Here is a 25,513-nt window from a genome sequence, read left to right as displayed (position 1 = left end):
AAATTTTCCTAAAATATGTTCTTTCTTTTTTTGTAAATAATTTTTTATTTACTTTTTGAATATTTCGTTTTTATTATATATTTCATTTTGAAAATAAATAAAAAATACTAAGATTGAAAAATAAAATAAAAATAAGAAAAAGGAAAAATACTTAAAATAAGGAAATTGAAAATATTATAAAAAAATATCAATAATGACAATTATAATTATAATTAATCAATTCATTAAGGGTATCATTGTAATCAACTACTGTGAGAGTTAATGTGAGCGCGACACATAGGAAACTGACTTCTCAAATAATATTATAGAGATATAATTAGACTTTTTTTAATAATGGTGCATTGGTGTGTCTCTTCAAAATATAATGGAAAGACACCATTTAAAAAAAAATTAAAAAATAGATTTTTCTAACAAGGTCATGCACAGTCGTGTCCGTTGCACAAACAATTGCATTGCTTCAGTAATTATATAAGTGACTAACTTCCCACGTTTTACTTTTCATCAGAATTTCTAACGGCCGTTACCTTAATTTATTTTATTTATTTAAATTTATAAGATTGTCGGCGAAGGTGGTGAGTTGCGACGGTGGGGGTGGAAGGGGTTGCAGCGGTGGCCGTGCATGGAGGTGAGGCGGAAGTGCGGCAGAGCAATTTGGTGTGGCCGGGGCGATCAAGGAGATGCAGCGGTAGCAGAGCAGGGAGGTGCGATGTGGCGGAGCAAGGAGGTGAGGCTGCTCTTAGCAAAAAAGGAGGTGAGGCGATGCGGCATGGCGGGGCAACGACTTTCCCGATAGTTGTGAAAAAACAGATCCTGGAAAATAGAATTAATAGATAAAAACAAATAGTAAGAAAATGGAAGAGAAGAGAAGGAAGATAAGAGAAGATCAAAGTATAATAATCTAAAGAAGATGAATAATTCTTCTTCTTGTCGTTGATGGGATGTCATTTTACTCTGCCTTAAGCTTTTTAGAAGCTTTACCATCCTTACCAAATATTAAGATCTCAATTCTTCTCATCTCAAGTTTTATTAATCTTTTCATCTCAAGTTTTATTAATTTTCTCTCAAATTTTTGTTTCTGATTTTTCTCTTTATCCATGGCAACAAGAGTGGGTATATACAATAAGAGTGGAATTATACAAAATATTCAGACGGGATCATGTGTCATTACATCCTCGGAATTTTCGATGAATACTTGACAATGTTTTTAACTTTTGCTTTTTTTTTTTCAATGTTTTTAACCTTATTCCAAATAAATTTAATATCTGTCAAATTTCCCTCAAAATTTGCGACCACTCACCAAGGCGATCGTAGCCTCATAATGTTCCGAGAAAATACCGACGAGAATTACCGAAAACATTCTGACTAAACACTTTCACGAGAAAGTACCGACGAGAATTTTCAAGAACATTCTGACCAAACGCTTTCATTGGAAATCTCCAGCAAGATGTCGAGAACAATTTCGTTTACTCGTTATAACGTTGTCAATTATTTACCAATGACATCTCTTCTCAGAAGCAGTGGTCAGAGTTCGTGATGTTTCCTTCTAGTGCAAGCGCTACTGAAATCAAAAGAGTCAGGTCTTCGGATTGGGAGAAAACCTAAAATATGATAAACTTTATTTGTCAAAAACTTTTTGGCTGTACATACATTTTTATATAATTTCAAAAAATTCATGAATATGTTACTAAACAAAGTATCTTAATTTTATAATTTATATTATAAATTTAGAATGATTAGACATATCTTATTTGGTCTTGATATAATTGTAATACTAACTTATAAATAAAATATTGATTTTAATATTATCAATGAAAAAATATAGTTGTATACAAGATAAAATGTGGCATGTTTTTTCATAAAAATAAGTTCACGTGCGGATTCTTTACCTAGTATATATAGTGAAAACTCAAGTTTTTTTTTTTTTGGTAAAATAGTGAAAACTCAAGTTGCCAATGCGGATGTCTTTTTAAGATTAATTGCAAAGATACAGTCATACAGTAATAAAGTTAATCAAGTGTACGTAAAGTAAACCACATACAGATCAACACAAGTAACGTAGTAATTCGAAATACATGTAGATTTCTCAATGTAGAACCCACATGCATTTAGCTAGGTTAATGTCGATAATTTGAGAATATGTAATTGCTAGCTTTATGGAAAATCGGATGGTTATCATGGTTCTAGAAAACTCCAGTAAATTAAAGCAGATATAGATTATTGGAGAGTATCTGGAGGACTTTAGCTTGTGAACAAGATCTCGAACTCCTATATAACAGATACCAACAATCCAGCACCACCAAAAAACTAAGTTTTAGCCACATATATATACTCCTCTGTCACAAAAAAAAAAGCCTTTAAAATTTGTAATAACTGAATAAATGTTGGGTCCTAAACTAAAGAGTCTTGACCAAACAAAATATGTAGCCGAAAATTAGCTAAATGGTCATATACATTTGTCACTAAAAGATTCACAGCTATTTGGCCACTACTTAATTATGGATTGGATAGGTGCCATAGTTGACCGTGGCAAAAACTGGCAGATCGGTTTATAACTGTCTAAAACCTGTACTGTATTGGAATCTAAAAGCGAGAATTTCGGTTTACTTCGGTTTCTTACGGAGCAGTACATTTAACATTTTACTACATTATGTGATGCGAATCTGAAACATAATAAAGGGAATATTCAACATCGTGAGGCGCGTGAGGGCCACGTGGAGTCCTTTAAAATAGCAAAGACAAATTATCATCAGAAGCATCTTTGGGCAAAAGAGAAAGAAAGAAAGAAAGAAAGAAAGAAGAAATCGCGATTGTATAAGCTCCCTCCATTGTCGACGAAAAAGCTATCCTTCGCAAACCCTAAACACACTTCCTTCTCCAATCAAATTCACGCGGGAAAATCGAAGCCCAATAGCTTAGCCTACCCGGACTCTAAGAGGAGGTTGCGATTCGTGAGATCTATCTGCCTTGTGAAACGCGTAAGGCAGTGTCTGATCTTTTCTTTCTCTCATGAGCTTTGTCCTTTGTTTTGTTATCAGATTCCAATTCTTAATCCTCATGAGCTTCTGTTTTAGGGATCACTTAGGTTTAAGATTCTTCTTGTTACAAATCACAGCTGGATGGAATCAAGATAGCTAAATTGTTATGAATAATTTATTTTTCTATAAACTTTTCTAGGAAATTAGAGACACCTTTAAGCAGATAATACTTGCTAAGTGCTTATTATATTCCAACATTCTCACTTGCCTATGTGTTCAGATTATCATTATCCCCCAACTTATATGTTCATACCCTATGCAATTTGCTGGTCCAGGCTGTGAATAATTTGAATCTAAATATGTTTTCTTCACTTTTTTTTCTCTGTGTTTGATTGTTCCTTTTACATGGAATGGTTTCTTGACCATTTAGTTTTGTTTGCTTCGAACTGCAGTTGATCATGGTTTAGCTGTTATTTCTGCAATCAAGATATGGAATCAGAGAGCGCCAAGTTTGGAGGTACCTTTGCGGTTTATCCTCTTGTCCCCTCTCATTACAACAATGTTTCTAGTTAATTTCAGCGACTCTCCAATGTTAGGTTGTCGTAATTTTATTGGTGGGTTTTATGTGCAGGTCCAAGAGAATTGGGTGGTGCGCGTGATCTTATAACTCAGTACAAGCTGTTGCCACACCATGAGTTCTTTTGCAAGAGATCACTTCCTGAGTCGCTTTCAGATGCTCATTACCTTCACAATGTGGTGGGCGACACAGATATTAGAAAGGGAGAAGGGATGCAGCTGGATCAGCTTATTCCAAATGCGTCTCATAACCGAGATGGAAATGCTCGCATCCAACCTTTTGTTCTAGATGAACTTAAGGAGGCTTTTGAGATCAATGATACATCTCCTGTTGAATTGCCTCCAGTGAGTTTCTTCTCTCTCTCTCTCTCTCTATCTGAGGCTTGTCTAATCTTTACTAACCATGATAAGTTGAATTACTTGCAAATATCTTGTGATGGTAGGTGAGTTACTCATGTTTCTTGTTACAGGCAGAGAAGGGTGCTCTTACCATTGCGTCTAAATCAAAAAGCGAGTCAAAAGATAGGGACAGGAAGCATAAAAAACACAAGGATAGGAATAAGGATAAAGATAGGGAACATAAGAAGCACAAACACAAGCATAAAGATAGGAGTAAAGATAAGGATAAAGACAAGGATCGCGAGCGAAAGAAGGAAAAAAGTGGACACCATGATAAGGTAAGAGAACTTTCTGCTCTTGTTGGTTTCTATCTCTCTATCTTTATATTTGATTTTCTCAAATTCTATACAATTTCACTTTTAACTTTCAGAAAAGGAAGCACAATGGGAATGAAGATCTTGATGACGCTCAGAGGCACAAAAAGAGCAAGGTAATGGCTTATGTAGGCATCTCCTCTCTTGTTAGGAAAGCCGAAGTAGGGTAGTAGTTCAGTAACAAATTTTATTTTGGTAGTCTTTATAATCAACTCTTCTTTCTGTAGCATAAGAGTTCCAAGGTTGATGAGCGATAGAGGTTGGAGGTTGGAGGTTGAAGCGGTGGAGAGACTTGAGTTTTTGTATTGCATATCCAAGTAGGTGGAGGTTTAGAAACAGCTACCGTACTCACTTTTGAATACTTTGTTACGCCAGTCAGTGTCCATGTGTTCTCTTCTGTTCATGTCAGTCCCGTCACTAGATAACGATGTCTTTAGTGACTGATGTACTGAATGCTGCTGATCTGACTCGATTTTTTCATTTTGTCAGATATAAAAACATCAATCTATATATTTCCTGCTCCGTTAAAACTCGATTATAGTAAACTGGGAAGACTTGATCGGGTTTGAGTTTATGTAAAGCGTTGATATCAAATGGAATAGCAGCAAAAGATCAAATCCAATCAGCAAAACTATAGCAATGAAAAATTCTCAAACTATTAAATCTCAACAAAACCTTAGTGAGGGACATCTCGCTTTTCATTTTCTGGCGAAAGTCTCTCCCTTGTGCTCACCCCCGGCAAATACTACATACCCTGCTTCCACCTATAAACAAATTTTGATGTTTTTATTGCGGAATCCATAAAATCACCGTGTACACCTGTTGTGTGTTACAAAAACTGAAGGGAGCAAGAGTAACGTACCTGGCAGTCTCTCAGAGCAACACGCTCTTGAAGCTGCGCATTGCTACAAATGACTGAGCCTTGTATTGAACAACCGTCTCCTATTGTGGCATGGTCCATCACAACTGAATTAACCACCTGCACCCACATACATACAATCACCTGAGTGTAATATTGCTCTAGATGTAGACCATCCTTATTTGGCTGGGGTGAATAAAAGCTCTTTTGTTACCTTCACATTGAAGCCTATGCGGCAATGTCTCCCAATCACAGATCTTTTGACATTGCATTTATCACCGACTTGAGATCCTTCTCCCAACATACAATGAGGTCCAACCTACAATCCACAAAATGTTAATGGATTATTACAACTCAAAATAGATGCACAGATTCCGGGACTTACAGTGGTTTTCGATCCAAGCTCAGCTGATGGGTGAACAATGTTGTGATGAGCAGAAAAGGAGTATCCGGATAGGTGGTTTGCGTCACCAATAACCTGCACAAGTTTGAAAAATTGCGAAGCTCTAGATGTCAGCTGAGAAAAGTACTATAGAAGGAATCTGTACAGAACAGATTAACGAGAAAACAACTTACATCTCTATTTACGTCCATGAAAGCTTGAATGCTATTCAGGCGAACACAATACTTACTTTCATCCGCTATATAAACACAGCACTTGTGAGTTTTTCGGATATCCAGGCCTGATTCATAAACTTTATGAAAGCTTGGCAAAAATGCGTTGGAGAGAATTTGAGACAAAACCACATCGTTGTTCTGCATATTATTCTTTCCATGTCCATTTCCATTTTCTTCTACAGCTTTTTCGTCAGAGAAGACATCTGATCTCTGATACACAAGTTGAGAAACCACAAACAAAATATCAAAATGGTGATAGAATGATTAGTATAATCTTTGTTAATCTCATCTGGAAGGACCTTATCCAACTAACCAGCTGCGTACGAACAAGATATGGGAGTACATCCTGTTTTAGGCATCGAAAAGTAGGCTTCTGCTCCAAAACTTCCTGCAGGACTGATCTGTAAGACAAGAGAGCATATTGAGTGTCTACGGATAAAACTAAATTGTTAGCAGGAACGAAGATCTGACCAACCTCTTGAAGGCATATATATGAGAATCCATGAGATCTGATCGAATTTCCATCTATATTCAAAAATGACAAAATAGTAAGAAACTGTACCAACGTCTTATTAATACATGAATCACCATACACTCAAAAAACAAACTGCATTGTAGGCCATTAAGAACATTACCTTTCCGGCCGCACAGAGAATGCCCTTTTTTAATCGGGTATCTCTCTTAACCTCCACCCCTATCACAATTCAGAAACAGGTTCAAGCATTTTGTTGCCTCTAAGAAATACAAAAAGGAGAATTCAGAGTAGGACCTGTGGCTATGTATAACAAGAACTGTCTCGAGGAATCAAGCCCTATGATATCATAGCAAGCAGGTTTCTTGGTTTTATCTTTCCCACCAGCTCCCCCTGATTCTGCTGGCCCAGTGACTGGTTCAGCACAAAGCATAGCAGTTACTGCTGCATCATGCCTTGTATGGAGACACTATGGCTCTAATCAAACTTAAAAATTCAGATGGTTCCTAGTGTTACTGTACTTACATCTACCTAAAATTTAAAAAGCACTACTCCACCATAGCTATCACTTCTCTGATTATTCTATGTGAAGCACTAGTGCTGAATTTCATTGATCATATACGAAGCCTTAAGCTCAATTTCTAATGTAACTTATAACTATCACAATGAGAATACCTCAACATGTAAACGATCAACGCAGGCAGACGATATCCATCCACCAACTGTCAGAGCGGCGTCTTCTCCTTCAACAACCTGTTTCCAGAAATGTGAATCGAAAAAATCTTAAGTTCTCTCTATAATCGATTAAAAACATTGAATCTAGCATAAGATAACAGCAAATTTGTGAAAGATATAAGGCGTACGACGATGAGGTCCTTGAGATTACTACTCTCGAGAAGATCGAGAACGTAAGATAACACCGGACGGTTTGCAACGGGGAGCAGCGCCTTAGGGACTTCCTGTACAGCAGAGAAGGAATATGAGCTTATTTATTAGTCTATGTTTACAGCCAAAGACAGTTCGCAGATGAATGAGAGAGGCAAGGACCTTGGAGACCAAGGGGACGAGATTACTCGAGAATCCACCAGCGAGGATCACAACCTGTAAATCCATTTCGCTTGGGGGTTCTGTTGATTTTGAGAACGTTGTGTCAGAGTCTTCCTTGTAAGTTTTTGAAATGAACAGAGTTTTACACGAATCTTGAAAAAATAGCTCCTGGTTAATTAAAATATAATCATTTTCTTACTGCAAATTAAATAATGAGGTTCTCACACTTACAAATGAACAGAGTTTTACACGAGTCTTGAAAAAAATAGCTCCCAAGCTTTAAATGCAAATTTAACATTGAAACGATGAGTTTCTTGCAAGAAAAACTATGCTGGTTCAGGTTGTGACATCCTTGCTGGTTCCTGAAGTGAATGTCAGTACCATGATGTCTAAACTAGGCTCAGGAGGCGTATCTCTCGTATTTCTACTCAAACTCTCATTCTCATTACAGAACTTTAGTTAGTTTCCCTCGCTGTTTCTTTCATTTACACTTTGATATTACAAGCCTTTCTATGGTGTAGTTTTGTACATTCTCATACATTACAACCTCCCCGCGAGCCGCATTATACGTGATGCTCCAGGAAGTAAGATAAACTTTTTACAGTATTAAAAGTAATGGCAAAAGGAATAGTAAAGCGTTGATAGTTTATGTTTTCTGCAACATGAAAGAGGTCTTGCTACTAGAAAATAAACATCTCAAGCAAAACAACACAAAAAAAAAGAACAAAACTTGGAAGGAAATCAAGTATCTTTTGGTAGGGAGACAACTTAAAGTCTCTAGATCTTGTTGAATGCGACGATGTCAACACTCTGGATGTACTCGTTGTTAGGCTCACAGGTGAGGTAGTCTTCGATGAGATTGTCTGGGGAGACGAGGTCATCAACAATTGTGAGCATGATAGTGAGCTTCTTGATCCCGTAACCAACTGGAACCAGTTTTGCTGCAACCAATTCAAACAGAAGAAAAGACTCTATTAGAAAACTGGCCAACACAATCACTGAAAGTACAGACAAATGGAAGTTGTAGACGTACAAGCTCCCCATAGAAGACCAGGCATCTCAACAGCGCGGACACACTCCTCAAGTTTCTTCATGTCAGTCTCGTCATCCCATGGCTTGACCTCCATGAGCACAGATGACTTTCCACCTAATCAAAATTCAAAAAAAAAGAGAATAAGATGCAGTCACTCAGTAATCACATGTATTCCAGATCAAAAACCAAAAGACAGTTCTCTTACTCTCTTTGGGCTTCTTGGTGTCCTTCTTAGAAGCCTCCCTCTCCTCTGCGGCTTTCTTTTCCTCCTCGGTCTCGTCACCAAACAGATCCATGTCATCATCATCATCAGCTACAGCTGCAGGTGCCTGTTCACAAATCATAATGATCACCATATCAGATCATTCTTCAACAATATATCATCACCATATCAAAGCATTAAGATTAACTTAGATCATAGAGAACATAGATTAAGATTCGAACAAGACTCAAAGCTTTCGAGTAAAGGGTACCTCAGCTTGAGCAGGAGCAGAAGCAGCAGAGCCACCGATTGAAACTCCTACGGCCTTACCAGGGAAACTGCAACAATTAGAAACTCTTTAAGTTCTTGGAAGATCAATAATAAACCAAACCTTAATAGATTGATCCAGAAATTACAAAAGGACGAACCTTTTAGCAAGGTGGGACGCGACGCAATCGTACCACTTGCTAGCATTAGGGAAGGCATCGCTCGGTTTCTCCACGATGGCAGCGTATACCTTCACATCATCCACAGACAACTGATCTCTGCGAAAAATCAAAAAGTTCTCTTTTATACTTCAAACGGCGATCGAAACGTATTGCGAAAGATGGGAAAGTGAGAAACTTACCCGGAGATGTAGGTTTTTCCGGCGAGGTGCTCCTCCACGGATTTGACACCCTGCTCTGTGTGTAGATCTGAGAAGGTAACGGCCATTGTAGCTGCTTGACGAGGTTAGGGGAGAGGGAGAGAGAGTGATAAGAGATCAGAGACGGAAGTTGAAAAAGCGAGTTGCTTTAAAAACCTACAGAGTATAGCCCTGAGTCACCGAGAAACCCTAACCCCGGTTCAGAAATAGAGTGTTTTGGGCTAAACTCAATTCTATTATATGGGCTTTGTTATGGGCCTTCAGATTGCTCCATATCAGAATTTATGATGAGTTACTTAATTCTCAGTTAGAGGCTGAAGCTGCCGCCTGCACGTATAAAATGATTCGATAAAATTATCTCAAACGCCATCATATAATTCAAGACATTTTTTTTGATAACCTAGAGTATCCGGTAGGCCTTTAAAAAAGATGGAGATAGCCTTAAGTTTATGTGGTAATTGCTTGTTTTTTTTTATCTCGAGATCGAATCCGCTGCATCGGTCAATGAATGCTTAACCCAAACCGACTAATCTCATGGGGTGTGTTTACATGCCCTAAACAGATTCAGTTGTTCGCAATGGAAATTAGTTATCCATGTCGTTTGATTACACAAACGTGTAAATATGAGTTTAGTAGATTTCGAACCCGAGGTGATAGCACCTTTCCAAATTCGCGTTATGATTGTGTGGTTCAATTTAGCAAACTCTTTTATGGTACAGTAGAAAACACAAAATTTGGAAGAAAAAAAATACTGTTAAAAAGTAATAATTTGATTTTTATTTGATCCGGTGAAAATTATTTGAAAAGTTTAATACCCTGACGCACACGTTAAAATCATGTTATCAAGATAAACGAGGTAGGTTTATATTCAAATATAAATGCTTACTTGGATCTCTCATGGGAATACCAATACGGTGTTCTCAATGTATCGCACATGTGAAAAATAAGGGTATAAAACCAAGGACGCCATATATAAATTACAGGAGCATCGTACATTGTAAATATTCTTGCTGTCTCCCTTTTTGTATGTTTCTTTTTAACTTCCAAGTGTTATTATTATTATATGATTTGTTGGCAGTTTAAGATATGATATTATACGGAAATGTAAGTATGTGATGTGAATCAGTCCACAGTCATTTAGTGACTGATAACTGCGCTGGACAGAAGATGAAGATGTCAATAAAGTTACAATAAGACTACATAATCAACTATTTTGTCGAGTAATCAACTTAGCATTGTTAGCATAAACTTTTATTGGAATCGCCTAAGAAAACCCACGTGATTCCCTTTATTTAATTGCTGCCATTTTGTTTTACTAGTTTCTACAATGCACTTGAATTGGAGTTCGTACTTTGCAAAACAGAGAACTACAGTTTCAAGATCACTCCTTGCTTCGGCTCTCTGTATTATTGTACGATCTTCTCCCTTTTGAGTTTACTTTTTTTTTGTTTCTTTTGTCCACAAAAGGATATACAGAGTTCCTTACCTGCTCTGTTTTGTCATTGTAGTTTCTGATTTCTAGGCGTTTTTATAGCTTTAACTGTTCTTGTTTGTTTTCTGGTGGTCATGGTTTAAAATCTATTGCAACATCTTTTGCTCTTCTGACTCAAGAGCTGGGTTGGTACCAGATGTTCTTGTGTATTTGTCTTGAGTAGTTAAATACTCATTAATGCTCTTTCTTACAAATCTCTGTTACAACCTTGTATGGTTTGGTTTAGTCTTTAAGTTTAGCTGTAAAAAGCTAGATACGTTCGTTATTAAGTTTGGACATTTAAAATGTGTCCAAAGTCGGTGTCATTCTATATAATATTGTAGGAGTTTTCTAAACATTGCTACATTTCTACTTTTGTATTCTTAGGATTTGGTCGAGCTCTGGGCTCTTCATATAGCCATTCATGTCGAATCGCATTGCACATGTATCGCTTGAAGGTGGTAACTTAGAGATGGCAGAGAGGAGAACTAACAACGAAAGAGAAGTTGTTATTAATGTTTCACAAGCGTCGAAAGACCCAACATCATCATCTCATTCTTCTAAGGTACCAGCATTACCGGAGTCAGATACAGGGACTCCAAAACCAGATCCGTTAAGCATTCCCCCTCCTGAAATCTACAAGTTGTCTGGTAACGTTCATAAGCCGCCTAAAGTTCCAAGTCCTAGCACTGAAGGCCTAGTTCGAAGGAGATCTCTTTCGAGGTCGGTTTACTCCAAGTCCAACTCAAGGTTTGGGAAGCAACAGTCTTATCGGTTCGATAAGACTATTGCTGAGGAAAATGGTGGGACTCTTAGGGAACACTTTGCTGCTTCTTCATTTTCAAGAAATTCTTTCGGCAGGGCTTCGCCTAATAACAAGTCAAATAGAAGTGTTTGCTCAACGGCCCTGAGCAAAGTTGCTGAAGAAGAAACAGATGAAAATGAGGAAATATATGAAAAGGTTAAGCTACACCGAGTGAAACGTAGTGGAATGAAACCTGTAGCTCTTCTTGAGTTGTTCTTGTTTTTGGCCATTATGTGCACTTTGGTTGTGAGCTTAACCAATGATACGGTGAAGGAACATCGTATTTGGGGACTGGAAGTGTGGAAATGGTGCGTTCTTGTGATGGTGACGCTTAGCGGCATGTTCGTGACGAACTGGTTCATGCATTTAGCGGTGTTCATCATAGAAAGGAACTATCTCCTACGTAAAAAAGTGTTGTATTTTGTGCATGGTTTGAAGAAGAATGTTCAAGTCTTTATTTGGTTCAGCCTAATTTTGGTTGCTTGGGTGTTTCTCTTCGAAGATGACGATAAACACTCTCGCAAGACCAAGAAGTTTCTAGACTTTATAACTTGGACTATTGTCTCCCTCCTCGTCGGGTCAATCCTTTTCTTGGTGAAGACATTTGCCTTGAAAGTCCTTGCTTCGAAGTTCAACGTAAGAAACTTCTTTGAGAGAATTCAAGAGTCTGTCTTTCACCAATACATTCTCCAGACTCTCTCGGGACCTCCGCTTATAGAAGAGGCAGAGAAGGTTGGGCGTGAGCCAAGCACAGGCCATCTTAGTTTTACGAGCACCAAGAATGGAACGGTGAAAGAGAAGAAGGTGCTGGATATGGGCAAAGTTCACAAGATGAAGCAAGAGAAGGTCTCGGCTTGGACAATGCGAGTTTTGATTGAAGCTGTGGGAGCGTCAGGTCTCTCAACCATATCTAACACTTTAGATGAGAGTATCAATGGGAAAAATAAAACTGATAAGGAGATAACTAATGAGATGGAGGCTGTAGCTGCTGCTTATGATATTTTTAACAATGTTGCTCAACCAAACCACAAGTGAGTTTAATCACACTAAAAATGGTGATGTACTCTAGTTTTCATCCTAATTATAATAACTTGATATTGCTTCGTTTCAGTTACATAGAGGAAGATGACTTGCTGAGGTTTATGATCAAAGAAGAGGTAGACCTTGTACTTCCATTAATAGAAGGTGGTGAGACTGGCAAAATCACACGCAATGCTTTCACAGAATGGGTGGTAATGTTCTTTAAACACCTTTCCAAAATATATGGCTTTATCCCTTGTTGGCCACTGTAGACTAGTGCAGTTTCAAACTATTTTAGGCCTTATATTTAACAATGTAATGAAATAGCTTTAAAAATTAATAGCTCTATGTATATATGTTTGATGTTTCTTTTGAAAGTATAAGTTTTAAATTTAGCATTATATCTAAAATTTTAAAGTTTTAGACCAAAATTTATGTTTTTTTCTAGAACTTCTTAAATTCTTTTTTTTTATTTGAATCCTATTCAAGCTTCCATTTGCACATGCTATTAGACGGTCATGCTTCAAACATGTAACAAGTTCGGGTTGTCCTTGGTTTTATTTTGTGTCCATGTTTATTCGGAGTAGTTTGAAGTTATAAGTAGGTTAGTGTGTAAGCATGTGTTGCCATATTTTTACAGATAAGCGTTTACACAAGCCGAAAAGCACTAGGACATTCACTGAACGATACAAAAACAGCGGTTAGGCAGGTGGACAAACTTATATCGGGAGTCTTGTATGTTGTCATCTTCATCATCTGGTTGGTACTTCTGGATGTATTAACGACCAAGTTTTTGGTGGTTTTCTCCGCAAAACTTGTGGGTCTTGCATTCATAGTCGGAAGCACTTGCAAGAATATCTTTGAATCTTTTATATTTGTCTTCGTGATGCACCCTTATGACGTCGGTGACCGTTGTGTTGTGGACGGTGTGGCGGTAAATAACGTTCAAGTTTTTTATCTTCTCACAACTACTAATTAAAAACTTCTAATTTGCTGAGTTCCTCTTTGTGCTTTGTAGTTGTTGGTTGAAGAAATAGATCTTTTAACTACCAAATTCCTCAAGCTTGACAACGAGAAAGTGTTCTATCCAAATGCGACTTTGATATCAAAACCAATAAGCAATTACTATAGAAGTCCAGATATGGGAGATTCAATACTATTCTCCATCGCATTCTCAACTTCGGCCGCGAAAATAGCCACTCTAAAGGAGAAAGTCAAAGAGTAAGTATTAGGCAAAAATTTAACCACTCACTGGCTTATTCACTCACTCTGTGACTTACTTAATCTGTATTGATGAGAACTTGGTGTGTCTTTGGTCAGGTACTTGGTGCAGAACGCACAAAATTGGTATCCAGAATTCTTGTTGTTCGTGCAGGCGATTGAGAATGTGAACAAGCTGAATTTGAATCTGGTCGTCACACACACCATGAACTTCCAAAATTTCGGTGAGAAAAGTCTCAGGAGAACTGATCTGGTCATCGCGCTCAAGCGAATTCTAGAGGATCTAGAAATCGATTACACCCTCCTTCCTCTAAATGTTCATCTTACCGGCCACAAATGATCACTTTTTAAATGTCTTTTTTTTTGCATTTATCATTACCACTTGTACTAGCTATTACAACATGATTTGCTTTAGATTGATTGAACACATAAAACTCGGTTACATTTTCGGTATGGATAGAGATAAATCAATATTTATCTCTTCTTATCAAACGAAACCCCTCATTAATTCCAATACCAGATTCTAGACCATTTAGCAAAATACTCGAGGAACTTGAGGTCGATCTTTCTCAAGAAGTACTCATCTCACTGGTCACAATCTTGACGTTATAACACAAACCACTATACTATATATGTCGTGGTTCAGTGGTCACAATCTTTAGACTCTAATTAGTGCCACATTTTTGTAGTGGCCAAGTACTATTCCATTTATTGGTTAATCAATATTTAATTAGCCTGCCTAAGACTCATGACCACTGGTTTCACAATCTTTTTTGTCAGTGTCCAATCCGTGAAGAATTATTGTACTAATAATAGTCTTCACAACCTTATTCTTCACCAATTTGTGTGGCTTCTCGAATTCATGTTCTTCTTTTCTGTTTTTAGGTAAAGCACATCATTTAATTAAATGAGGTCGATTTGTAATATTCTTTGCATCACGTTCGGTGGAGATGGGACAACAATTTATTTACAGAAAATCATGATTTTAATAATACCTAAAAGAATTCTTATATATTAAAACAGAAGTCACAGCCTTGATTCATGTGTGATTTTTTAAAAAAATGGACTTATTCATACAAAATTATATTACATTTAATCTCTAATCTTATCATTTAAATTTTGGGCCTACCAGAAATTTTTAATGGACTATCAATAATTGGATTTAAACAATAGATGATTCTTTGGATTTATAGATAATATAAATTAAATAGATATAATTTAATGTTGTAATACTATACCTCCATATGTTAAATATTTAAATATTTGTCGATGTTAACTTCTAAAACTATATAGATTCTTTTTAAATAATATAAATCATATTATCTAACAATGATTAATCTTTACTACCTTAAACCAATGAAAAAAAAAAATTAAACTATATAGTTTATTTTAAAAATTAAACAAAAACTAAATGTTTAATTATTTACTCGATAATATAAATCTATGAAGTAAAAATTTTAATTTTTTAAAAACTTTCTAAATTTGTGAAATGTTACAATATCTTTGAATATGACAATAAAACAATATTTTACTAATCTTTATATATATAGTTACGATTTTAATAATGAAATTATAATCCAAAAAAATATATATATATATTAGAAGATACAAATACATGTGAAAGTTTGAAACAATCTATTCAATGAAAAAATATACCGTAAACTTATTATGTTTTAAAAATTGATAGACACATATATATTATAATATATACCAATTTAGAATTGAAAATAAAATATTTATATAAAAATAAATGAAAACAAAAACTCGCGCGGTTGCGCGGGTCGAGATCTAGTATAAGCTTAAATATGTATATATTTTCTCCAAAAAGAAATTATATATCCATTCGCTGGACATAAGAAAAATATGTCAATAAGTTTTTTCAAAAAAAAAAGATTATAGATTCATTGATCTTATACGTTCATATATCAACAATTTCATTGGAAGCACAAACTTTTATGGGAATCATCTCAGAAACCCCACGTGATTCTCTTTGTTTTATTGCCGCCCATTTGTACTTATATGGATCAATCTGGAACTTTGTTTGGTTTATAAAATGCACTTAAAATGGAATTCGTACTTTGCAAAACAAGACTGAAGTGTCAAGATCACTCCTTGCTTCGGCTCTCTGTGTCCTTGTAAGATCTTCTGTTCTTCTCCCTTTATCCCACAAAATGATTCAGAGTTCCTTACCTGCTCTGTTTTATCATTATAGCTTCTATGTGATTTTTAACTGTTCTTGTTTGTTTTCTGGTAGTCATCGATTAAAATCTCTTGTAAGATCTATATCTCCATTCTTTTGCTTCTGTCCCAAGAGCTGATGTTGGTAACCTTTTTTTATTCCCTGTTTTAATAACTTCATATCTCGAATATTTTTAGAGGCCGTACTACTGGTTTTATGTTTCAGTGAAACTATGCATACTTGTTTTGGTAAACTTGTGATCTTTCGTATGGCCTTCTTTGGATAATTGGTGGGTTTTCTAGAAAGTTCCCAGGTGTTGTTTTGAGTAGTTAATACTCATTTACTATTGATCCAAAAAAAAAATACTCATTTACTAAGAACAAATGGTCTTTCTTGACGACATTTGTTCTAGCCTTAGGGTTTGGTTTAGGCTTAAGGCTTAGCATTCACATTTTTCAAAAAAAAAGTAAAAGCTCCTAATAATAGTTTGGTCATGAAAAACAAACAGTGATAACTTTGTCCAAAGTCGGCGTCATTGTATCTAATAGCTTAACTGTTGGTGACTGATCTAATCACTGGTAGACTTTTATACTATTGTGTTCGTAGGAATTGTTATAACTTTTTGGGATCTTCAAAGAGCCACTGGCTTAAAATCACATCACAAACTTCTTGGTTGGAGGTGACTTTGGGATGGCAGAGAGGAGAGCCAGCAACGGAGGAGAAGTTGTAATCAATGTTTTAGATAAAGAAGCGTCAAAAGATGATCCATCATCATCTCCTTCTTCCAAAGTAGAGTCTCCACCAATGTCAGATAGAGAGACTGCAAAACTAGAGCCGCTAAGCATTCCTCCTCCTGAAATCTATAAGTTACCTGGAAGTGCTCATAAGCCGCCTAAAGTTCCAAGTCCTAGCACTGAAGGTCTAGTTCGAAGGAGATCTCTCTCACAGTCAGTCTACTCCAAGTCCAACTCAAGGTTTGGGCAACAACAGTCTTATCGATTCGATAAGACTATAGTTGAGGAAAACTGTGGAACTCCCAAGGAACATTATGGTGCTACTTCATTTTCAAGGACTTCTTTTAACAAGGCTTCCCCTAGTAACAAATCGAATAGGAGCACCAGCTCAGCAGCCATGAGTAGAGTCGATGAGGACGAAACAGATGAAAATGAAGAAATCTACAAACAGGTTAAACTACACCAAGTGAAGCGTAGTGGAATCAGACCTCTAGCTCTGATTGAGTTGCTACTGTTTGCAGCCACTCTTTGCACTTTGGTTGTGAGTTTAACCTATGATACGGTGAAGAAGCATCACATTAAGGGTTTGGAAGTTTGGAAATGGTGCGTTCTTGTGATGGTAACGCTTAGCGGCATGTTCGTGACGAATTGGTTCATGCATTTAGCGGTTTTCATCATAGAAAGAAACTATCTCCTACGTAAAAAAGTGTTGTACTTTGTCCATAGCTTGAAGAAGAATGTTCAAGTCTTCATTTGGTTCAGCTTAATTCTTGTTGCTTGGGTGCTTCTCTTCGACGATGACGATAAACACTCTCGTAAGACCAAGAGGTTTCTACATTTTATAACGTGGACCATCGTCTCCCTCCTCATCGGTTCAACCCTTTTCTTGGCGAAGACGTATGCATTGAAAGTCCTTGCATCAAAGTTCAACGTCAGAAACTTCTTTGAAAGGATTCAAGAGTCTATCTTCCACCAGTACGTTCTCCAGACTCTCTCAGGACCTCCGCTTATCGAAGAGGCAGAGAGAGTTGGGCGTGAGCCGAGCACGGGCCACCTTAGTTTCACTAGCACCAGTGGAACGGTGAAAGAGAAGAAGGTGTTGGACATGGGAAAGGTTCACAAGATGAAACAAGAGAAGGTCTCTGCTTGGACAATGCGGGTCTTGATTGAAGCCGTTGGAGCTTCAACCATATCTAACACCTTAGATGAGAGTATCAATCGGAAAAAGAGAGCTGATAAGGAGATAACTTGTGAGATGGAGGCTGTGGCGGTTGCTTATGATATCTTCAACAATGTTGCTCAGCCTAATTCTAGGTAAGTCATCTCGTGCACACAAATACTCTACTTTCTTATAGTTTTTTTTTTTAATCTTAAGCATACAAACTTGAATTTTTATATAATCTTTGATCAGTTACATAGAGGAAGATGACTTGCTAAGGTTCATGATTAAGGAAGAGGTAGACCTTGTAACTCCATTAATAGAAGGTGCCGAGACTGGAAAAATCACACGCAATGCTTTTACAGAATGGGTGGTAATATTCTTCAAACACTTTTCCAAATAAAAGACTTTTTTTTGTGGGCCATTGTTAACGCTTTAAGCCTAGTTTATTTCTGCCCATGCATGTTTTGAGATGTTTTGTTCAGTCTTGAGTTGGTTAAAGTGTGTAAGCAAGTGTTTGCCATTTTTTGACAGATTAAAGTTTACACAAGTAGGAAAGCATTAGGACATGCACTGAACGATACAAAAACAGCGGTTAAGCAGGTGGAGAATCTTATAACTGGAGTCTTGTCGGTTGTCACATTCATCATTTGGTTAATACTTTTGGATGTATTAACGACCAAGTTTTTGGTGGTATTCTCCGCAAAATTCGTGGGTTTTGCTTTCTTGTTCGGAAGCACTTGCAAGAATATCTTCGAATCTTTTGTGTTTGTCTTCGTTATGCACCCTTACGACGTTGGTGATCGTTGTGTTATCGACGGTGTGATTGTAAGATAAGAACTTTGAAAAATGTTTGCTCAATATTACTACTCATTTAAAACGTTTAATTCTCTTTTTTATTTTGTGCTTTGAAGTTGTTGGTTGAACAAATAGATCTTTTAACTACGGTGTTCCTCAAGATTGACAATGAGAAAGTGTTTTATCCAAATGCGACTTTGATTTCAAAGCCAATAAGTAATTTCTACAGAAGTCCAGATATGGGAGATTCAATACTATTCTCCATCGCATTCTCAACGCCCACCGCGAAAATCGCCACACTAAAGGACAAGATAGCAGAGTAAGTATCAATACAAGAACCATCTTAAATCAACTCACTCACTGAGTATTGACGACAAGTTATTGGTATGTATTTGGTTAGGTACTTGGTGCAGAACCCACAAAATTGGTATCCAGATCTCATGTTGTTCGTGAAGGAGATTGAGAATGTGAACAAGCTGAATTTGAATCTGGTAGTCACACATACCATGAACTTTCAAGTTTTTGCAGAGAAAAATCTTAGGAGAACCGAGCTGGTCATCACGCTCAAACGAATACTCGAGGACCTAGAGATTGATTACACCCTCCTTCCTCAAGATGTTCGTCTCACCGGTCACAAATGATAACTTCCTTCTGTCCTTTTGCATTTATTACAACATGTGTTGCTTCGATTCAATTGACTTATACCGATTCTCTATCCCTTCTTTCTGAATAGTTCGTATACCGATTTTTTTAGAACCATGAGATAGATCTCTTTTCAGCTATCTTCTCAACAACTATCTGGAGCGTATCCATGTTACAAAACGAACAGTCAATATTCCACTTCCACTCCATTAAAGAATCACAACCATTGATACCTTGAATCCTTGCTTTCCTGCATCTTAGCGCGCGTCCCAGCATCTTTTTCAGCCATGAATCGTGTAGTCTCTGTAGCTTTGATTCTTGCTTCATATCAGGAGTGTGGAGTTTTTTCTTTTTGGATTGTTAGAAAACCAGTATATATAGCGAGATAAAATCAATAGACAGAACTCGGTCTAGTGGTTTGTAGACACCCGATTGCGCTTATGCATCCATGTTCAAAGCTCAGAGGACTTGACAAACTCTTTTTGTTTGGGTTTTCTTTTAAATAATAGTTTTAATGAATAGGGAAAAGTCATTTTTATCTTCATCTTCTTCAATTCTTTTGTCGAACCCTGCAGCCTAATTCTATAACTATGATAGATCTACAAGGAAAATCAAATTTGGATTCAAAAAACTAACTAAACTTGAACTGCCGCGTAATCAACCGAATCACCTCAAATCGAAACGGTGACCACCGTTGAGCCGAGTTCTCAGCCGCGGAATTTCCCAGACGGCGGCGTTTTGGAACATGGCTAATATATAAGATATTATATACCGGTTTAGTAGAATCTAGTATGTTGACAATGCCGAATAGCTTTAACCGGTTCTTAGACAACTTAATATTAATTGACCTAGGTTTTGATCTCTAGAATTTGGTTTAGCAGGTAAATAATATGTTGAAAGCATCGATGAAGATGGCGCTCGCAATATAGTTTTTTAACCAAACTGAACAAAGAGTAAGCAATTGTAGAAAAGAAAAGGCAGCTAAAGTAATGAAGACAACGTCTGGTTATGCATGTGCGGAGAAACAAAACCGGCTTTTTTAGAGATGCTATGGTATTAAATTATTAATGAAACTGAACCCGGTTCTTCTTCAAGTATGCCGGTACGCCACACCATGACCATGAATAAATCTCGCGTTCTCTTCGCTATAAACTTCAGTCTCCTTCTCCAGCCTGTCAGTTTTAGATTCAGATTTTGTTTGTAAATACATTAATTAATTAACTAAAAAGCAAGAGAGTTTTTTTTGTGTGGAAATTACGCGAGAGAGATGGTCTTGTTGAGAGTAGCAGCAGAGAGGAAAGAAGGAGCGTTTAAATACATCAACTCGCCTTTCACTCTCTCTTCGATTCTTTGATCCATTTCATTCACTTCTACCTCAAACTCTTGGTCTGATGCCATCACCCATCCCCACGTATCCGCAAATGACGGCACATGTGCTGTGTAAGCCTTCACGTCTGTTTTCATTGAATAGTTAATCATCACAATGAACTCACATGTATACAAAAAGTATATAAAAGACACAAAGAAGCTTGCTTACGCTTGAAGACTTGCTTCAAGGTGTTGTAAATTGACGTAAACACCTCTTTATGAGTGAATATCCCTGCTGGTCCAGCCTATATTTTTAAGAATATGAAAAAGTTCTATATCAAAAGAAAGTGTTTTTATTATCTTTCTTTCCCCTAAATTATAAACCAACAAGGAAAAATGAAAGACCTGAGTAACAAAAATGCCATTAGGGGTAAGCTTGGGTTTAAGGATGTTTTGGTAGAAGGATTTGGTGTAGAGCTGATAACAAGGCCCACCTTCTACTGGGTCAGCTAAATCTCCCACTATGATATCAAACTTCTCTTCCCTTTTCTCCAATTCAACCCTTTTCACATCCAAGTTATTATAAATAAGAGTATTTCAAGTATTTATCAAGAAAAAGAACATGTAAAGTCATAAATCTTGTTTTCAATTTTCTTTAGTTTCCTTACTTTGCATCTTTGATAACAAGTTCAAGCTTCTTGTTACAAAAAGCGTCGCTGTTAACGGTCAGAAATCTCCTGCAAAAATCAACAACTTCCTGGAAAAAGACATTTGTGTTTTAGGAATATATAAATGTATACATAAAGATTGAAGGGATAACAGGTTTAATTACCTGATCAGTATCACACATGACCACTTTTTCGATCGTCTTATGTTTTAGTATTTCTCTTGCAGCTGAGCCTTCACCTCCTCCCATTATAAACACTGTCTTGGGGCTATATAGAGAGCAAACAATAGTTTATGTAAATAACTAATCCAATTCCACTTACCGTTTGAAAGTATGTTTATATAATATGTTCATGTAAGCATTTTTTCAATAGTAGTTGTCTTTCAGAGAATTAATAGTAAAATTATTTTGAGTGCCTACTTGAGGTGGCAAAGGAGGGCCGGGTGGATTAGACATTCATGGTAGATAAACTCATCTCTTTCTGCACTTTGCATTTTCCCATCAATCACAAGCACCTGTTTAATTCATTACCATTTATTCATACTATACAATATAGGGATGGATGCTCTAAGTAATTTATTGTTAATCAAAGCTATACAAAATAAATACTACTAATTGAGGAAAATGCACCTTTCCGAAACGTTTGGTGTCCAAAAGAGCAATGTCTTGGTACTCACTAGTTCCTTTATGGAGAACACTATTATATGGAGGAAAAGAAAAACAAAAAGAATGATTAGGAAAATGAGATAAAAAAGTATGCGAAGTTAAGACAAAACTAAACGAAGAAAACCTGTTAAGGGCAAAAGACCACTTGAGATCATCATCAATGGTTTCTTCGTACCAATGGCACTCCTGCTGGTTGGAGTGGAGGGTTTGAATGGGTGTCGTATCTTTGTGAATCTCCGGGAATCCATTTCCGAACATGATCTCTACGACTTCTCCCATATCCAACAAGTTAAGAAAACAGAAAGAGATATAGACCTGAGAGAAGAAAGATGAGATCGAGAGGAGTAATATTGCTTCGTGATATTGATATGATCAGAGAGAAGCCAACTCTTGCCTTTTTATAAAGGGTGCAACTTAAATTACTTTTAGAGAAATATACGATTCGTTAGGTCCCTCCTAATGTTCACTAGTTACGATAGAAAAGAATATCTCTGTACAGTCTAGTTAGATGAATGGGATAATGAGGTTATCTTTGTACAATGATCAATCTCGTTGGCATGAGACTGGGTAATGATTACTACAAATATCATCTGCCAGAATTTGGCCGCATGTTTATAATTTACATTTTAACGTTTTCAACACTATTCCTCATGGTGATATCATAATCATAATTTATATTACTTCAATCAATTTATTTATGCTTTCTTTATAATCATGTCTAATTACTAAGTAGTCATCTACAGTTTCAAGTTTAATGTTATTGGAAGTAATATGGTTTACTGATCCGTTAATGCAAGTTACAATATTGTCACCTCTGTAAAGACTTTTGAGCATGGTAGTTCAAATCCAACTCCATGCAAAAGTTTGAAAACTGTGTTGAATTGAAAGAGAAGTAAAACAATATAGTATCCCAAAATAGTTCCGTAAATTAATAGAACAGTAAAACAAAACTTAATAAATGTGGACGCTCCCCTACATTTTTTAACATGGGAGTATCGTAACCATATGGAAGGATCCAGATTATTATCAAGTGGAGGTGCAATTTGCAAATGGAAATTTTCTACGGTTATTTTAGTGAGCCGTAAACAATAACTCTATATTTACATGGCCATACTATATAGCCAGTGACGGATTTAGGATGAATTTCTACCATGGCAAAACGATAAAACACTAATAATATATTTATAAATTCAAATTTTTGTCAAGAGCATTATTAAAATTCTAAACAAAATTATACCAAAATTTTTTTATGGGGAGCAGCTGCCCCACCCACTTTCCACCTAGTTCCGCCACTGTATATAGCATAGTGGAATGCTTTCAAACCAAAATTGCTTAGCAACTTAAAACTGCCAACCACTAGACCACCGTCGTGTGGTGTGGCCATGCTTCCCTGAGTTCGAGTGTTGCTTTGTTTGGAAAAAGCTTTGAACTGCTCTGCTCACTCTAGTTCAAAATAGATGTATTGTTCTTGGGAATTTTTTTAAATTATAAAAATGTAGAACAAGCTACATTATAAAAAGATTTAAGATAAAATCAGTTTGAAGGCTCTCTTTCTCTGTTGGTTTACTATTCAAAAACCCATGATGTTATATTATATGAATAGAACGTAGAGGAATGGTGAAGGAGTGCAGCAAAACACGACACCTCTACAAAGCATGGATTGTGGAAATATGAAAACATCACTCACTCACTGCGATACATCATGAAACAACACGCGCAGTCTCTTTTATTACGATATTGCCTCACTGCCCATTATGGTGGGGTCCATGACCAGTACACGAGCTACATATGCCTACTTGTGAGTTCCCCATGGACATCGTTGGACGATGTTTTGACATTCAATAATCTGATCATTTTTCTTTTCCTCTTTTAAAAGTTACCATTTGATAGGGATAATAAAGATAATGAGCATAAAAATCGAATACTAAAGATTGCTTTTCTTTTTCTTCTGAAAACAAAACTTTTCACAGTTAAGAAAACATAATATTTTTAATTTTGGAGTTTAACATAAATTATATTTAAGATTTTTTATTTAGTTTTTTTTCTTCGAATTTAAGGCTTATGGTTTCAGAGTTTAAAATTTAGGCCATTAAATTTAAATTATTTTACTAATTATAATAATTACAACTATTCTCTTGATTAAGGTATAAATATCCCTTATATATTAAAAGAGAAACATTGTAATAAATGCATTCACATTATACTAGACACGTGGCAGTCTCACAATGATTTGATAATAAATATGTTAACGAGTTCACACTATAGTCATAAATGTGTTCACACTATGTACTTTGTGATTTTTTTAATATAAAACTCACATACATAGTTCCAATAAAACTCTGGATTTTTCGGTTCGAATAAAAATAGATAACGAATCAAAAGCTAAACTATATATATATTATTTTTATTGTTTACAGATAAAATTGAGCAAAATATTCATAAATTTTGATTCGATTTGTTATCCGTTTTGATTTGAACCAAAAAATCTTGATATTTGAAACTTTACGAAACAAATCAAATACTAAAATACAATATCCAAAAAAGAAGCAAATCACTAATACCAATATTTTTAGGAACATATATCTAATTCGATATGTTATATGCATATATATACATATATGAAAAGAATTATATATATTATACTTTATATCAGTTTTACAATATAAATTTATTATATTAGGTACTAGAATTAAAAGGTTATATAATGTTTTATTTTTGTAATAAAATGTTATTATTAAATTATTTTTAAAATTTTATTTTATTTACGAATCAAATCGGATATTCTTTAAAATTCTAAAACATTTCGGATATCGGAGTCACCGAATATCTAGGTGGCTAAAGATCGAATTGACAAGAATGCTTCCAAATATCCAGATACTTGATATGTGTCCACCCCTATTTACGAATATAATTTTATTTTCTTTTGATGAAAAAATGACTAATGTCAAGGTCTTTTTTATTTTAAATAAATTTTAATTTTATCTTTCATGTATTATTCTGAACAAAAATGTCATTTAATATTAATTAACAATATTTTTATATATTTTTCAACTATTTTTATATACTTTTTACATAAACATACATGTGCACCTTGATGTGAGCATCTTATAACTAAGTATTCACCACAGCTGAAGTATCTAATTTTTTTGAAAGTTGAAATATTTTTTCTTAATGTTTCTTTCACTACCGACCAAATTGTAGTGAAATGATTTGTCTTAATAATTTTCTTTTCTTTTTCTTAAACTATTATCTGTTTAAAAACTATAATATGAAACTATTGGTTCGACATGGCAACTATCTAAACTTCATAATATGAAAATAAACATATAATATTAATTTTAGGTTTTTATCCGAAAAAACCAAAAAATCAAATGTTTTAACCGAATAAACTAAAATGAATATTAATTTAAAATAATAGTTATATTTTAGAAGATTAAAAACAAAAAAACGTAAAACCTAACCAATATCCAGATTAAACAGATTTATTGTCTTTTTTATTAAAAATAACGAAACTAATAATCACATCCCGCGCAAGGCGCGGGTTATTACCTAGTATAATATTACAGGGGTTCTTTGAATAGTTGCAATGTTTATAGTCCAAGCTCAAACTGATCTCCTCAGTTTATAGAAGAGTTTAGTATAGCTTACAATTCTAACACATTACGCCCATGTATTTGATGTAACCAAATATTAGAGGTAGAC

General features: G+C 35.7%; 7 protein-coding genes across 9 annotated transcripts; 3 read left to right on the top strand and 4 right to left on the bottom strand.

Annotated features, from left to right (window-relative positions):
- The first annotated feature begins 2,626 nt into the window (after positions 1-2,626).
- Positions 2,627-4,797, top strand: LOC103845748 (probable mediator of RNA polymerase II transcription subunit 19b). Its single transcript, XM_009122634.3, has 6 exons — positions 2,627-2,975; positions 3,428-3,492; positions 3,607-3,896; positions 4,022-4,228; positions 4,321-4,380; positions 4,492-4,797. Exons 2-6 carry the CDS (start codon positions 3,465-3,467, stop codon positions 4,519-4,521), a joined length of 615 nt encoding a protein of 204 aa, XP_009120882.1. The 5' UTR covers positions 2,627-2,975; positions 3,428-3,464; the 3' UTR covers positions 4,522-4,797.
- A 159-nt stretch (positions 4,798-4,956) lies between these two features.
- On the bottom strand, positions 4,957-6,824 carry LOC117125675 (translation initiation factor eIF-2B subunit gamma-like). The gene is made up of 10 exons (XM_033282918.1): positions 6,771-6,824; positions 6,511-6,682; positions 6,377-6,435; positions 6,217-6,266; positions 6,055-6,142; positions 5,700-5,951; positions 5,509-5,601; positions 5,338-5,442; positions 5,127-5,243; positions 4,957-5,028 (listed from the first exon to the last, which is right to left on the bottom strand). Exons 1-10 carry the CDS (start codon positions 6,822-6,824, stop codon positions 4,963-4,965), a joined length of 1,056 nt encoding a protein of 351 aa, XP_033138809.1. The 3' UTR covers positions 4,957-4,962.
- Positions 6,817-7,600, bottom strand: LOC103846203 (putative UTP--glucose-1-phosphate uridylyltransferase). The gene is made up of 3 exons (XM_033282743.1): positions 7,261-7,600; positions 7,077-7,172; positions 6,817-6,966 (listed from the first exon to the last, which is right to left on the bottom strand). The coding sequence occupies exons 1-3, from the start codon at positions 7,324-7,326 to the stop codon at positions 6,874-6,876; spliced, it is 255 nt and encodes an 84-aa protein (XP_033138634.1). The 5' UTR covers positions 7,327-7,600; the 3' UTR covers positions 6,817-6,873.
- A 245-nt stretch (positions 7,601-7,845) lies between these two features.
- Positions 7,846-9,356, bottom strand: LOC103845747 (elongation factor 1-beta 2). The gene is made up of 6 exons (XM_009122632.3): positions 9,124-9,356; positions 8,924-9,040; positions 8,767-8,833; positions 8,499-8,622; positions 8,294-8,407; positions 7,846-8,201 (listed from the first exon to the last, which is right to left on the bottom strand). Exons 1-6 carry the CDS (start codon positions 9,207-9,209, stop codon positions 8,038-8,040), a joined length of 672 nt encoding a protein of 223 aa, XP_009120880.2. The 5' UTR covers positions 9,210-9,356; the 3' UTR covers positions 7,846-8,037.
- A 214-nt stretch (positions 9,357-9,570) lies between these two features.
- Positions 9,571-14,104, top strand: LOC103845746 (mechanosensitive ion channel protein 9). Its single transcript, XM_009122631.3, has 5 exons — positions 9,571-12,448; positions 12,529-12,649; positions 13,078-13,371; positions 13,456-13,658; positions 13,758-14,104. The coding sequence occupies exons 1-5, from the start codon at positions 11,037-11,039 to the stop codon at positions 13,996-13,998; spliced, it is 2,271 nt and encodes a 756-aa protein (XP_009120879.1). The 5' UTR covers positions 9,571-11,036; the 3' UTR covers positions 13,999-14,104.
- A 1,232-nt stretch (positions 14,105-15,336) lies between these two features.
- On the top strand, positions 15,337-19,222 carry LOC103845745 (mechanosensitive ion channel protein 9). 2 transcript variants are annotated; one of them, XM_009122630.3, is made up of 6 exons: positions 15,337-15,793; positions 16,444-17,885; positions 17,983-18,103; positions 18,265-18,558; positions 18,645-18,847; positions 18,929-19,222. In XM_009122630.3, exons 2-6 carry the CDS (start codon positions 16,528-16,530, stop codon positions 19,167-19,169), a joined length of 2,217 nt encoding a protein of 738 aa, XP_009120878.1. In that variant the 5' UTR covers positions 15,337-15,793; positions 16,444-16,527; the 3' UTR covers positions 19,170-19,222. The 2 variants fall into 2 exon arrangements, with proteins under 2 accessions (XP_009120878.1, XP_033138595.1); XM_033282704.1 differs by having other exon boundaries at positions 15,337-17,885.
- An 834-nt stretch (positions 19,223-20,056) lies between these two features.
- LOC103845743 (thermospermine synthase ACAULIS5) lies at positions 20,057-23,988 on the bottom strand. 2 transcript variants are annotated; one of them, XM_033282723.1, is made up of 9 exons: positions 21,936-23,988; positions 21,776-21,842; positions 21,566-21,660; positions 21,311-21,413; positions 21,147-21,235; positions 20,884-21,040; positions 20,708-20,783; positions 20,429-20,606; positions 20,057-20,342 (listed from the first exon to the last, which is right to left on the bottom strand). In XM_033282723.1, exons 1-9 carry the CDS (start codon positions 22,088-22,090, stop codon positions 20,261-20,263), a joined length of 1,002 nt encoding a protein of 333 aa, XP_033138614.1. In that variant the 5' UTR covers positions 22,091-23,988; the 3' UTR covers positions 20,057-20,260. The 2 variants fall into 2 exon arrangements, with proteins under 2 accessions (XP_033138614.1, XP_009120877.1); XM_009122629.3 differs by having other exon boundaries at positions 20,429-20,624; positions 21,936-23,980.
- Positions 23,989-25,513: the final 1,525 nt, after the last annotated feature.

This window comes from Brassica rapa, chromosome A10 (genome assembly GCF_000309985.2).
Source record: "Brassica rapa cultivar Chiifu-401-42 chromosome A10, CAAS_Brap_v3.01, whole genome shotgun sequence".
NCBI lineage: Eukaryota > Viridiplantae > Streptophyta > Magnoliopsida > Brassicales > Brassicaceae > Brassica > Brassica rapa.
The sequence above is the reverse complement of the archived record's forward strand: the minus strand, read 5'-3'. Positions and strand labels throughout refer to the sequence as shown.

What these genes read in the sequence shown, in the direction of transcription:
- LOC103846203 (XM_033282743.1), bottom strand. Translation starts at nt 7,326, where the DNA reads ATGGATTTACAGGTTGTGATCCTCGCTGGTGGATTCTCGAGTAATCTC. An exon ending in TCGTCCCCTTGGTCTCCAAG is followed by an intron (nt 7,173 to 7,260) that starts GTCCTTGCCTCT and finishes TCTGCTGTACAG; the next exon opens with GAAGTCCCTAAGGCGCTGCT. An exon ending in ATCTCAAGGACCTCATCGTC is followed by an intron (nt 6,967 to 7,076) that starts GTACGCCTTATA and finishes TTCTGGAAACAG; the next exon opens with GTTGTTGAAGGAGAAGACGC.
- LOC103845746 (XM_009122631.3), top strand. Translation starts at nt 11,037, where the DNA reads ATGTCGAATCGCATTGCACATGTATCGCTTGAAGGTGGTAACTTAGAG. An exon ending in GTTGCTCAACCAAACCACAA is followed by an intron (nt 12,449 to 12,528) that starts GTGAGTTTAATC and finishes GCTTCGTTTCAG; the next exon opens with TTACATAGAGGAAGATGACT. An exon ending in CTAAAGGAGAAAGTCAAAGA is followed by an intron (nt 13,659 to 13,757) that starts GTAAGTATTAGG and finishes GTCTTTGGTCAG; the next exon opens with GTACTTGGTGCAGAACGCAC.
- LOC103845743 (XM_009122629.3), bottom strand. Translation starts at nt 22,090, where the DNA reads ATGGGAGAAGTCGTAGAGATCATGTTCGGAAATGGATTCCCGGAGATT. An exon ending in GCCCTCCTTTGCCACCTCAA is followed by an intron (nt 21,414 to 21,565) that starts GTAGGCACTCAA and finishes CTCTCTATATAG; the next exon opens with CCCCAAGACAGTGTTTATAA. An exon ending in TCATGTGTGATACTGATCAG is followed by an intron (nt 21,236 to 21,310) that starts GTAATTAAACCT and finishes GTCTTTTTCCAG; the next exon opens with GAAGTTGTTGATTTTTGCAG.
- LOC103845747 (XM_009122632.3), bottom strand. Translation starts at nt 9,209, where the DNA reads ATGGCCGTTACCTTCTCAGATCTACACACAGAGCAGGGTGTCAAATCC. An exon ending in GGAAAAACCTACATCTCCGG is followed by an intron (nt 9,041 to 9,123) that starts GTAAGTTTCTCA and finishes GATTTTTCGCAG; the next exon opens with AGATCAGTTGTCTGTGGATG. An exon ending in CACCAAGAAGCCCAAAGAGA is followed by an intron (nt 8,408 to 8,498) that starts GTAAGAGAACTG and finishes AATTTTGATTAG; the next exon opens with GTGGAAAGTCATCTGTGCTC.
- LOC103845745 (XM_009122630.3), top strand. Translation starts at nt 16,528, where the DNA reads ATGGCAGAGAGGAGAGCCAGCAACGGAGGAGAAGTTGTAATCAATGTT. An exon ending in ATGCTTTTACAGAATGGGTG is followed by an intron (nt 18,104 to 18,264) that starts GTAATATTCTTC and finishes ATTTTTTGACAG; the next exon opens with ATTAAAGTTTACACAAGTAG. An exon ending in CTAAAGGACAAGATAGCAGA is followed by an intron (nt 18,848 to 18,928) that starts GTAAGTATCAAT and finishes GTATTTGGTTAG; the next exon opens with GTACTTGGTGCAGAACCCAC.
- LOC117125675 (XM_033282918.1), bottom strand. Translation starts at nt 6,824, where the DNA reads ATGAAATTCAGCACTAGTGCTTCACATAGAATAATCAGAGAAGTGATA. An exon ending in CTTGTTATACATAGCCACAG is followed by an intron (nt 6,436 to 6,510) that starts GTCCTACTCTGA and finishes GAATTGTGATAG; the next exon opens with GGGTGGAGGTTAAGAGAGAT. An exon ending in TCATGGACGTAAATAGAGAT is followed by an intron (nt 5,602 to 5,699) that starts GTAAGTTGTTTT and finishes AAACTTGTGCAG; the next exon opens with GTTATTGGTGACGCAAACCA.
- LOC103845748 (XM_009122634.3), top strand. Translation starts at nt 3,465, where the DNA reads ATGGAATCAGAGAGCGCCAAGTTTGGAG. An exon ending in CTCCTGTTGAATTGCCTCCA is followed by an intron (nt 3,897 to 4,021) that starts GTGAGTTTCTTC and finishes TTCTTGTTACAG; the next exon opens with GCAGAGAAGGGTGCTCTTAC. An exon ending in AGAGGCACAAAAAGAGCAAG is followed by an intron (nt 4,381 to 4,491) that starts GTAATGGCTTAT and finishes TTCTTTCTGTAG; the next exon opens with CATAAGAGTTCCAAGGTTGA.